At 33.6% G+C, this 13,658-nt stretch overlaps 1 protein-coding gene across 8 annotated transcripts in view; it reads left to right on the top strand.

Moving 5' to 3' along the window:
- The window catches only part of CCDC178 (coiled-coil domain containing 178), a 497,365-nt gene that overhangs the window by 59,302 nt on the left and 424,405 nt on the right, over positions 1-13,658 (top strand). For all 8 annotated transcript variants that reach the window (XM_045042044.1, XM_045042043.1, XM_045042045.1 and 5 more), the window contains one exon: positions 11,013-11,035. In XM_045042044.1, coding sequence (XP_044897979.1) covers positions 11,013-11,035 — 23 coding nt within the window. The remainder of the gene's footprint in view (positions 1-11,012; positions 11,036-13,658) is intronic.

Genomic DNA, 13,658 nt, shown 5'->3' with positions numbered 1-13,658 from the left:
TGAACAGTGTTACTCAAAAGGAGAGAAATGAAAGACACATAACTTTCACTGATGCCTGTAATTCTGAAATTTATGAGGGCACATGGTGTTAGGTCTGTCACCTCTGAGTCTAAACAATGCTGCCAAGACCCAGTTCTGCTTCCTGGGGATAGTTTCCTAATTTGTGGTTCTCTTTGTCTCTTTGAATTACTCTCTGAGCTCTTGGTTCTGAGAGATATTTGGAATTCCATAAGAAGTAGACCTGAGTAACTATCTGAAACTTTTTTCCTGTATTAGTTCAGGCTGCCATAAAAAATACCACAGGCTGGAAGAATTAAACAACAGAAGTTTATTTTCTCACAGTGCTGGAGGCTAGCAGTCCAAAATCAAGGTGTTGTCACAGTTGGTTTCTATTGAGGATTTCTTCCTGGCTTGTAAACAGCCTCCTTCACACTGTGTTCTTACATGGCCTTTCTTCTGTGCCCACATGTTGAGAGAGAGTGAGCTCTGGTGGGTTATTATTTTTTTTTTTGGTCTTCTAATAAGAATACTAGTTTTATTGGATTAAGACTCCATTCTATGACATCTTTTAACTTTAATTATCTCCTTAAAGGCCCTATCTTCAAATATAATCACATTGGAGATTAGGTCTCCAACATATGAATTTTAGTAGAACACAGTTTTGTTCATAACACTGATATAAACTGGAAGTTTCTCTGCATTTTTAATCTTTTGTATTTTAGTCCAAAATGTTACAATTCCCATAAGAACTTTGGGGCTTCATAATTAATCTGATGGGGTTCAAACCTCATAACTCAAAAGCCATGGTCATATTTTTTGCTTTAGTATTATTTCCTTTCATTTAATTAAGTAATTTTTACGTCTTCTAAATAGTATTGTTTTATTAAACTTCATTTTAAAACAGTTTAAGACTTACAGAAAGATAGGGAAGATAATATAGAGATTTCATGTATACTCTGGACCATGTTTTCCCTAGCTTAATATCTTACATTAGAATAGTACATTTATTATAATTAATGAATCAATATTGATACATTATTATTAACTAAAGCCCATACTTTGTTCCAGTTAAAATTTTTTTTTTATTTGAGACACAGTTTACATACCGTAAAATTAACCATTTTAAAGTGAACAACTCAGTGGCATTTAATATATTCACAGTGTTGTACAGTCACCATTTCTATCTAGTCCCAGAACATTTTCACCACCCCATTCACTTTAAGGATTTAATATCTGTTCACCTCTACCCTGGTGTGGCAACCACAATCTACTTTCTATTTCTATGGATTTACGTATTCTGAATTTTTTTTATATAAATTAAATCATGCAATATGATCTTTTTTTGTCTGGCTCCTCTTACTTAGCATAATATTTTGAAGTTCATCCACATTGCACCATGTATCAGTACTTTATTACTTTTTATGGCTGAGCAATATTCCATTATATGTATATACCACTATGTTTAACTGTTCATCTGTTGGTGGGCCTTTGGATTGTTTCCACCTTTTGTCTATTGTAAATACCTTTTTTTCAGTTCTTTTGGTTCTTTTCAGTTCTTTTTTCAGTTCCACCTAGGGGTGGAATTGCTTTATCAAATGGAATGGTAATTCTATGTTTAACTTATTGAGGAACTACCAAACCATTTTTTATAACTCAACAATTTTGTTGTTGAGTTGTAAAATTTCTTTATATATTTGGATCCTGGACCCTAATCAAATATATGATTTTCAAGCATTTAGCCCCATTATATAGGTTGTGTTTCACTTTCTTGATAATGTCCCTTGATGTACAAAAGTTTTTAATTTTGATAAATTTCAGTTTATCCTTTTGTCATTATTCTTTATGCTTTTACTGTCATATTTAAGAATTCATTGCAACATCCCAGGTCATGAAGATTTACCTCTTTGTTTTCTTGTATGAGTTTTATGGTTTTAGCACTTACATTTAAGCCTTTGATATATTTTGCACATAGGAGGCATGTATATTCTTGGGGTGAAAGGTAAGAAAATGGAGGATTAAAATGGCTCCCCTCATCCTTTACACCCCCTTCCATTAACAGGCAATCCCTACTCTCCCAGCCTTTCAGCATAGACTGGATTTGGGTTGAACAACAGATGTGTCAGAAGAAATATCAGACAACTTCTAAGCAAAGTCTCTTGTCGAGAGGCCTTGAAGCCTCTGCTGTCACTCTCTTGCTCCCATAAGCTTCCCATGTAAAAAGGCTTAATTAATATAGCCTCCTTGAGGATGAATGACCAAGTAGAGAGAGGCGCCCGTTGTGCAGTCAGCAGAAACCACCAGACTTGTGAGTGAGGCTGTCTAGAACTACCTATCCTAGTCAAGCTGTCAGATGACTAATGAGTTTGTGCTCACATTGGTTGCCTTCAGACAAGACCAAGAACCCATCCTGCTATACCCAGTTTACATGGTGACTCATAATTATGAGCAAATAAAATGGGGATTGTTTTTAGCCACTAAGTTTAAGAGTGGTTTATTATGCAGGAATAATTGATACATTGTTGAATATAACATTGAAATTACACATATACATTTAGATCACAAATAAGTAACTAAATAAAATGGAAAACTCCACTCTGTATAGTGTTGGAAATGAAAGTTTTGTTCACCTTCACCTGTTGGAAAAATACTTTTCCTGTGTTGTTGGGGTGTTTTGTTTTGTTTTGCTAACTTGACCGTCAACAGGCTTTCTTCCCACTTTGGTGGATACTTTAGCCAGTTTTTATGGCTCTCTCCATGTTTACTTCCTCTGTCCATGTTGGAAATATTGGTGCTCCCGAACTATGTCCCCTTCTGACTCTATTCTCCTCGTGGGTGATCCCATTTGAATTGATATTATTTATACATTGTATTCTTAGATTAAATTGGGATTTCCAGCTCAAATTTTTCTTTTTTTCTAGGTGCCCATTGAACACCTTTTTATATATGTCATTGGAGCCTCTCAAATTTGAAACATACAAAATTGAACTAGTAATTTCTTCTTTCTTCTGTGCTCCTAGGTTCAGTTAATGGCACCAGTTATTCACCCAGGACCATAAGTCAGGAGGTTGATTAATTATATTGAGTACTCACCTTTCCTCACCCTTTATATACAGTCAGTGATTTGTTTTGATTCCACCTCTGGAATGTGTCTCAAATCCAAACAATTCTATCTATACTATAGTATCTTCATTCGGACCACTCTCATTTTTGCGTGGATACTAGAAGAGTCATTTCAGTCAATTAATAATGATTAATTCCTATTCCTAGGCATAACATCAAAGTCCCTTTATAAAATAATATTTACTCTTAAGCTTCATGTCCCTTCATATATTCTGTTCTAGCTTTGATGACCTCTAATCTCTGGGCCTTAACCTATGAAATTTCTGTTATCTCTGTTTTGCCCTCTTACTCCCACAAAACCATCTTTGCTCTCCACAGCTTAGGATAACTGTCTTCCCTTGAAATCTCATAAGACATTTTACTGCCCACTACTGTGACAATTAACACATTGTGTTTTAGTTGTTACTTTATGTTTCTCTCCTACAGAATTGTAAAATTTTGGAAGTTAGAGTCTATATGTAAGTCATCAGTCACAATAGTGCTACCATTACTTGGCACATTATAGGCATTAACTAAATGCCTTTTTTTGTTCAAATTTATTTATATATTTATTTTATATAATTTTTTAATTTACATTGTAAGTTAACATATAGTGTAATAATTGGTTTTAGGAGTACAATTTAGTGATTTGTCACTAACATGCAACACCCAGTTCTCATTACAAGTGCCTTCCTTAATACCCATCACCAATTAGCGTATCCCCTGCCTACCTCCCCTCCAGGGACCCTCAGTTTGTTCTCTATAGTTGACAGTCTATTATGGTTTGCCTCTCTCTCTCTCTTTTTTTCCCCCATCCCCTGTGTTCATCTATTTTGTTTCTTAAATTCCACATAGGAGTGAAATCATGTGGTATTTATTTTTCTCTGACTTATTTTGCGTAGCTTAATACACTCTAGCTCCATCAATGTCATAGCAAATGGCAAAATTTCATTATTTTTGATGGATGAGTGATATTCCATTGTATCTATATACCACAACTTCTTTATCCATTCGTCATCAGTTGATGGACATTTGGGCTCTTTGCATAATTTGGCTATTGTTGATAAGTAAATCAGGGTGCATGCGCCTCTTTAAATCAGTATGTTAGTATCCTTTGGGAAATCCTGGTAGTGGAATTGCTGGGTCGTGGGGTAGTTCTATTCTTAACTTTTGAGGAATCTCCATACTGTTTTCCAAAGTCAGTGCACAAAGTTTCATTCCCATCAACAGAGTAAGAGGGTTCCCCTTTCTCCACATCCTAACGCTTGTTATTCCCATCTTGTTACTTTCAGCCATTTGGATAGGTGTGAGATGGTATCTCATCATGGTTTTGATTTGTTTTTCCCTGCTGATGAGTAATGCTGAGCATCTTTTCATGTGTCTGTTAGTCATCTCGATGTCTTCTTTGGAGAAATCTCTTCTCATGTCTTCTGCCCATTTCTTAACTGGATTATTTGTTTTTTTGGGTGTTGAGTTTGATAAGTTCATTATAGGTTTTGGACACTAACCCTTTATCACATGTCGTTTGCACATTCTCCCATTCCGTAGGTTGCCTTTTAGTTTTGTTGATTGTTTCCTTCTCTGTGCAAAAGCTTTTTATCTTAATGAAGTCCCAGTTGTTAATTTTTGCTTTTGTTTCTCTTGCGTCCAAAGATATGTCCAGTAAGAAGTTGCTATGGTCGAAGTCAAAGAGGTTGCTACCTGCGTTCTTCTCTAGGATTTTGATGGTTTCCTGTCTCACATTTGGTCTTCTATCCACTTTGAATTTATTTTTGTATATGCTGTAAGAAAATGGTCCAGCCTCATTCTCCTGCATGTTGCTATCCAGTTTTCTCAACACCATTTGTTGAAGAGACTGTCTTTTTTCCATTGGATACTCTTTCCTGCTTTGTTGAAAATTAGTTCACCCACAGTTGTGGAACCATTTCTGGGTTTTCTATTCTGTTTCATTGTTCTATGTGTCTGTTTTTGTCCTAGTACCATACTATCTTGATGACTACAGCTTTGTAGTATACCTTGAAGTCAGGGATTGTGATGCCTCCAGCTTTATTTTCTACAAGATTGCTTTGGCTGTTCAGGTCTTTTCTGGTTCCATACAAATTTTAGGACTGCATTTCTAGCTGTGTGAAAATGCTGATGGTATTTTGATAGGGATGGCATTAAATGTGTAGATTACTTTGGGCAGTATAGACATTTTAATGATATTTGTTCTTTTAATCCATGAGCGTGAAATGTTTTCCCATTTCTTTGTGTACTCTTCAATTTCTTTCATCAGTGTTCTATACTTTTCAGAGTACAGATCTTTTACCTCTTTGGTTGGATTTATTCTTATGTGTCTTTTGGTTTTTGTTGCAACTGTAAATAGGATTGATTCCTTGATTTCTTTTTCTGCTGCTGCGCTATCGGTGTGTAAACATGGCACAGATTTCTGTATGTTGAATTTGTATCCGGTGACTTTGCTGAATTTATGTGTCAGTTCTTTAAATAAATACGCTTTAATGAATGGGCTCAGGAATAATTTTTAAAATTATTTCAAATTTTGCATGAAGCTGCTTTTTAAAACATGGGGAGGATGTACTTGTTCTTTTAAAAAAACTTTGAATTTGGCATATTGTTTGATAAACATTGCCTATGTTTTCAAGCAGATTTGAACCTTTGTGTAGGTTGACTATAGGAAACTCCAAATTGATTGCAGATTCAATGGTATGAGTATTCATTCCAGATGAAAGTTGGTCACAGTTGTGGGAGATAGTATTCAGTATTAGAATTTCACATCTACAAATATTTTATAATAAAAAGGAGATTCCCACCATAAAGTTATTTATTCTTAATTTTTATAATGGAAAATAGAAGTGTATATGAATACCTTGTCTTAAAAAGTAAATAGCATTTAAATGTGACAATTAATTTAAATATTTAAATTTAAATATATAAATTTAATTTATATATTTAACTTAAATATATAAATTATAATTTACATTTATTTATATTTATATTTAATTTATATTTAATATATATTTAATATATATTAAATATACATATTTAATACATATATAAATATAAATATATATAAATATAAATATATATATAATTTATATAATATAAAATATATAAATATAATTTAAATGTATAAAACATTTGGGAATACTTTTTAATAGAAATATGAAATTAAATAACCAGGTCATTTAGAATGTTACACGTATCAAGCAGAAGTTTGTGAGCAATGTAGTTTAGAGCTAAAGGCAAATAAAGTTTTTGATTTCCCTGTAATGTGTTAATTTTTAAAAGTGTGTCCAATGTGATATTTTTAGTACCCTCCCACTTTTGTTTCTCTTGCTTTTTGAAAGAGAAAGAAATAAAAAAATGTACGGAATTTTGTGGTTAGTTGGGTAAAATTGGTTAACTGCGAATTATAATCAGTGTTTCTAAATATCTAAAATATTTATGGCAATAAGTGAAATTCTAAGCTTAATTTTAACGGAATTTTATTAAAAATAATTTAGCAATTTCAAGCAGTTTCTAAAACTTTTATAAATATTTCAGATAAGTAATTATGAATATAAAACTCCAAAGTTTTCTGTGGTATTGTAGGCCTTCCCTTTGTTAACCATTGTTATCAATGTTATTTGAATACTAGGTATGTCAAGTTTTGCCTTCTCATATTGGATCAAAGACTGATTAAAATAGTTTTTCTTTATTGCTTCATCACTTAACATCTACAAAAATGTTGCTATGGTAAGGTTTTGATAGATGATCCTAAAATGTTTATACCAAATTTAACTCTATTTTGAAAAATATAGGTAACCTATCTTTATCATTATAAAATACATCATGTTCTGTTGTGCTACAAAAAGGATTAAACCCATAGTATTAAGCATTGCATACTTGTTGAGGAATTTGACATTTTTGGGTAATTATGTCACAATTATTAAAGAGCCTCTTAACCAATTTCTTTCTGACTTTCTTGTGATACTTCAAATGGTTTCTCAGGACTATTATATAAATCAGCCTGTTGGTAAGTTTCTGCAGTATGCAGGACTGTGAGTTACCAGTTAAACTGAGGGATAATTATTTTCCTAATTATTGATTAGTTTAAGGTCTAATAATACACTCATTGAGTGCTCATTCTCTTCTCTGTACATTTATCATTTGCCATTGTCTTTTGGGTTTATTTGGGTTTTCTTACTGACCTATAGGAACAAGTTGCTATCTTTAATTTGTTATATATGTTTTAAACTTACTCTCTCAGTTTGACCTGTCTTTTTACTTTATGATATCTTTTAGTTAAAATAAGTTTTTAATTTTAATACACTTACATCTTTCATTTTCCCTTTAAGTGCTTTGCATATTGTTTAAGAACTCTCTCCATAGTGCAGTCATGAAAGTTTTTCTTTTATTTCTTCTAAAATTTTAAGGTGTTTTTTTGCTTGAGATTTAATTGTTAAACAACATGAAATTGTGTTTTTGTGTGTGTGCAGATACAAAGAATGGAATAGGTAGTTATTTTCATTTGTAAAAATAGAGAAAATTATTTTTCTCAACATCAGTTTTTTGCAAAATCCAGTCATTTCTTAGAAATCAGTTATATTCTATCTATCATATCAAGTGTTCAAATATGATTATATCTATTTCTGACTCCCATCATTCCACTGGTTAATTTTATCTCTATTATAGTACTTCATTTTACTAAATATGCTTCATAATATGGTTTTTTAAAGTCTATTTATTTATTTTGAGAGAGAGAAAGAGAGTGCATGAGTGTGTAGGAAGGGATAGAGAGAGAGGGAGAGAGAGAATCCCAAGCAGGTGGGACTCCATCTCACCAATTGTGAGATCATGACCTGAGCCGAAATCAAGAGTGGGACGCTAAACCTACTGAGCCATCTAGACATCCCCATAATATATTAAAAAAAATTTTTAACGTTTATTTATTATTGAGAGACAGTGAGACACAGAGCATGAGTAGGGGAGGGGCCGAGAGATGGAGACAGAATCTGAAGCAGGCTCCAGGCTCTGAGCCATCAGCACAGAGCCGGACGCAGGGCTCGAACTCACAAACCGCGAGATCATGACCTGAGCCGAAGTCAGCCGCTCAACCGACTGAGCCACCCAGGCGCCTGCCCCTCCATAATATGTTTTAATATTTGGTATGGTAGTTCCCTCTTTTTTCCTTTCTTATACTTCTTTGGCTGTTCTTAGTACATATGGATTTTAGAATAAGCTTGTCATATTACATGCTAAACCCATTGGGATTTCAAACAACTGCATTCATCAGTTTTTTTTATTATGTAGATGAATTTAGTCTCTTCAGAAGTTTTTTTAGATTCCATTAAATCTATTATACTGTTAGCACAAGAAAATTTCAGCAGTTTAGCAAATACTGAAACTAATTTAGAGGAGAGGATTAAGTAGGAGATAATGAGGAAGGTGGGCAAATTGATGAAAACCTGATGTTAAATTATTAGTTCTTTAACATATTAATATACATATAGTATTCATTTAACATATATCTGTGTGTGTATAATTATATGTACATGTACATAGATAGGGCTAAATATATATAGATCATTTAGTACACATAAATAGAACATCCTAAGCTTTCTGCCCATTTGTATTTAATTTTCTGTTAATTGCTGTTCATATAGTTTTCCCAGTTTTTTTTGTTTGTTATTTTTTACATATGTGCAGAAGTATTGATAAATATCTATTTTCTTTTATGTTAGTTACAATTTTTTTCTGCTTGTAGTATTTTTAACTTATTTGCAGTACTCTTTCATAGAGAAATTTATATGTAAAACCAATCCATTATCTGACAAATTTTGTATTGTTTAACAAAATTTGCCTCATATCAAGATTATTAAAATGTTTTATTATTTCAGTTAACCTTATTTTTTTTACATTTGGCTTCTTCAGATCTGAAGTTTATTACCTTATGGTATAGCATGAGACACATACTTTTTCTCTTCCAAATAATTTTTAAATTATCCTAATATCATTTATTGACTTGTTCATCTCCCTTGATTTGAAATGTAAATTTTATAAAAAACTAAATTCTTATGTATATAGGTAATGAAATGATTACTTATTTTAGTCTTTTTCATATTTGGATAACAACATTCTTTTTCTTAAAAAAGTTTTTTTTTTTGATGTTTATTTTTGAGAGAGAGACAGGCATGAGCAGGGGAGGGGCAGAGACAGAGGGAGATACAGAATCTGAAGCAGGTTTCAGGCTCTGAACTGTCAGCACAGAGCCCAACATGGGCTCAAACTCACAAACCATGAGATTATGACCTGAAGGCAGATGCTCGACCAACTGAGCCACCCAGGCACCCCTTGGATAGCAACATTCCTATACTAGATTTCATCTTTATATATTTTTTTAATATTGTGGAGAAATACACATATGCCTTGAATTTATTATTGTATTCCCTTTTGTTCATCCCAGTGTTTCTGTTATGTCTTAAGTAAATTTTCTTATTTGTTATGCTCTAATATTTCCTTAATTATTTGTATAGTCTTTTTTGTTCTTCTGTATTTATAAATAATAGACCAGACTGATTACTTGTTGTGAGCATACATTTTTTGCTGGTTTTCTTGTTGTTTTTGCTGCTATTGCTGTTATTTGTTTGCTTTTTAGCAGCTGTCAAAGTCTGCTTACATCAAAGACTTTTATCCAGTATATACAAAATTATACTGGAGCTCCTTGTAAATGGGAAGTAATATGCTTAGGCAAGAAAGTTGAGGGACTCTTTTTTTTGTTTACTTAAATAAGCATGCGTTTGAATTGGTTGTAGCACTTTAGAGTATTTTCACTCATTGATGAATCAGCCTTTGTTTTTCCTTACCCATCTGTTTGTTTCTATGTGAGATTCTGCTAGTTATGTGGGCTCTGTTTTGTTTCTCCCTAGAACCACAACTTCCATTCTTAGACAGCCTCTCCATCTCAGGCAGATCTTGTGTGGCTAGAGAGTTCTTCTCATGTCAGTGACTAGAAGGAATCTTTTCAGCCATGTATAATGGGTTCTCAGAACGAAAAGCAATAAGACTAGTCTGCTTCACCATAGGCTGGCCTTTAGTTGTTTACTTTGATTATCACCTGCTTCTTCTCACATGCTTCTTCTCACATGCTGGGAATTTTTCATGAGCTCCACAGAGAAGCCTTTCACCTCCCCTGAAATGGTCTTCATTTTCCTCTTCTGAGTTATATTTTTCTTTGCTCTGTTTTTACTAGCAGTCCCTTCTGATTTCTTTCTATTTCTGGGAATTATTCTGAAGTATATGTTCCAGTGCTTTTATTGGCAAACATATATATTTTTCTCCAGAAATATTGTACAACATGGGAATTGAAGAGAAGTAATCATGTATGCCCAACCTAACATCTGGAATTAGAGATTATCTAAGAAACCCATAAAATTATGACTATGTATTCTCTTGTGTTTTTGGTAATTTGTGTCACAGCCCAAGATATTCTTAGAATATATCTGTAGAGCATGACTCCTAGCCTGGAGTTTATAGTCTAAAAGAGGGACACTATAGAAAACGAGATATTTGTGAACTTACCTATAGTTATGTGTTTTCCACTCTTTGGTAATATATTACAACTCAATGGGTATAATGCACTTCTCATTATGTGCAAAGTCTTCTGGGAGTAAGTGGCATTGAACTTGCCTTTGATGAAGGAGTAAGATTTAGAAGATGAAAGGTAAGAATAATTAGGTGGCAGTATAATGAAAGGAATACGTAGTGGATGTAGAATACCTGGTTTAGAAATAACAGAGTATTGTTTGACCTCATATGATGGGACATGTGAAGTGAAGCACTTATAGTTTTATCTGTGAGTTCAAGTATAAGTTTACTGTTATTTTTTGCAATACGTAAAATTTGATTTTTATTGAGATCTTTTATTTTGACAGTTTGAAACTTCTCTTGAAGAATGGTAAGCTCCGTTCATTCTTCTTAAATTGTTTTTATGTTCAAATTTTAATGATTAATATGCTGCAGATGAGTTTTATTTCAAAAGAAACAGGAAGTTAAAAGAGTTTTTTGTATTTGATATTACAGTGTATTTTTGAAAACATAAGAATTCAGATGTCACTGCAAATGGCAGAATAGGGACCTCCAGGGCTCTGTTCAACCACAAAGAAATGCTGGTAAAAATTGGTCAGAATTGACTTTTGTAGAAATCTGAATTTAGTCAAAAACAACAGCCAGGGGAAGAGTTAATGAAGAGTCTGTTGCATTGCATTAAGAGAGCACTGTGGCACTTTAAATTGCCCACTTGCCATTCTAGTCCCCAGGTCAGTAGTGGCCATGAAGAGAGCAGCCTGTACTTGTGGTGTAGATTGCGAGTGTCAGAGCAAACAATATGGACCTTTTTCTCAAAGAATTGTGTTTCAGCGTTTTGACCTGTCTGATGACTCCTTGAAGAACCAGCACAAAGACTTGTCTTTGTTTTGCCTGACTTGGAGCAATCACTCAGCTGGAACCGCTTACAGGCAGTCTTTACTGGAAGCATTTAAAGGCATATACTCACAACCACTGTCTGAGGCTGTGAATTACAGTGGGAACACTGCCTGGGAAAGAAGAGGTCAGCAAAAGAGATAGATGGGGGAAATAGGGTTCTTCAAAGCCGTCATATATACTGGAGCATCCAGAAGTGCATGCATATGACCATTGCCAGACATATGTTCAGGGAAGATCCAAGAAGACCCTGACCATTTATGTCTGGCTGACCTTTAAGATCTGTGCAGGCAATAACTGAAGGTAGAGTTGTAAACAGCCTGGATAAGCATTGAAGGAATACATAGATTCAGTCTGCTAAGATTGGGAGAGTATTTTTTTTCGTTTTTACTTTCTTTTTTCCTTTTTTCTTTTTCTTTTTTCATCTTCTTTTTCTTTTTCTTTTTTGACTCAAGATATTTAAGATAATTTGGACAAAACATAAGTTTACCAGTAAGCTAATGAAACATCTAGTTCAGTGGCCACACATGACAAAGAATACAGATATTACAAAATGTTTTTCGAAGAACTACTACAAACAAAGAAAGAACAACAACCCACATCAAATAGCAACAACAAACTCAACAGAGGGAAGGTTATCTTATTTACATTTCAAATCAAACTATTTAAAATGTCCAGTTTCCTACAAAAATTATGAAGCAAGCAAAGCAAAAAAAAAAAAAAAAAAAAAAAAAAAAAGATAGTTTGTACCATTAACAAGGGGCGAAAAGAAGTTTTAAAAAATGGCCCCAAGAAAGCTTAGACATTGGATTTATTGGACAATAGCTAAATGAACTATCTTAAATATTCTCAAACAGATAAAGGAAACTATGAACAAAGAATTAAAACCAGGAGACTAATGTCTCAACAAATTAAGATTATCAATAAAGAAATAGAAATTGTAAAAAAAAGAACCAAGTAGATATTGTGGAGCTGAAAAGTACAATAACTGAAATGAAAAATTAGAGATGTTCATCAACATCAAGATTTGAGCAGTCAGAGGAAAGAATCAGTGAACTTGAAAATAGATCCATTGAAATTATTCAGGCTGAGAAGCAGAAAGACAAAAGAATGAAATAAAATGAACAGAGCCCAACTGGTGTGAGGGACACTACCACAGATACAAATATACGCATAATGAGAGTGCAAGAGTAACAGGGAAGAGAAAAAGAGGGAGAAAGAATATTTGAAGAATTTTGGCTAAAAATCCCCAAATTAGGAAAAACATGAATGTATACTTTTACTAAATTTAGTGGACTCTAAACAGGATAAACTCAGGGATCCACACATTACAGTCAAATCATTGAAAGCCTGGGACAAAGAGTATCTTGAAAATAGCATGAGAGAAGTGACTCATCATGAATAAGAGATCCTCAATAAAAATAACAGTCAGTTTCTCATCAGAAATTATGGAGGCCAGAGCATGATACATTTATTTATTTTATTTCTTTTATTTTTTTGAATGTTTATTTATTTTTGAGACAGAGAGAGACAGAGTGCAAGTGGGGGAGGGGCAGAGAGAGAGGGAGACACAGAATCCGAAACAGGCTCTAGGCTCCGAGCTGTCAGCACAGAGCCCGATGCGGGGCTCGAACCCACGAACAGTGAGATCCTGACCTGAGCCGAAGTCGGATGCTTAACCGACTGAGCCACCCAGGCGCCCCAAGAGCATGATACATTTAAAGTGATGGAAGAAAAAATAAAACTGCCAAACAAGAATTATGAATCTTGCAAAAGTGTCCTTCAAAAATAAAGGAGAAAATAAGATATTTCCAAATAAACAAAAATTTGAGGGGCTCCATCTCTAGCAGAACTTTCTATCAGAAATCCTAAAGGTAGTCTTTTAGGCAGGAATCAAAGGACACTAGACAGTAACTTGAAGCCATATGAAGAAGTAAAGAACAGTGAGGTAGCTACAAAGATAGATATAAAAGGTCAACATGAAGCCATTTTTACTTTGCATCTCTTTCATTTTCCTATATAATTTTTAAGATAAATGGATAAAATTATAAATCTATATTAATAGGCACATAGGGGAATGTGGGTGGCTCATTCGGTTG

The sequence above is a fragment of the Felis catus genome, chromosome D3 (genome assembly GCF_018350175.1).
Source record: "Felis catus isolate Fca126 chromosome D3, F.catus_Fca126_mat1.0, whole genome shotgun sequence".
In the NCBI taxonomy this organism is placed as follows: domain Eukaryota; kingdom Metazoa; phylum Chordata; class Mammalia; order Carnivora; family Felidae; genus Felis; species Felis catus.
This window is presented reverse-complemented; position numbering and strand designations above follow the sequence as displayed.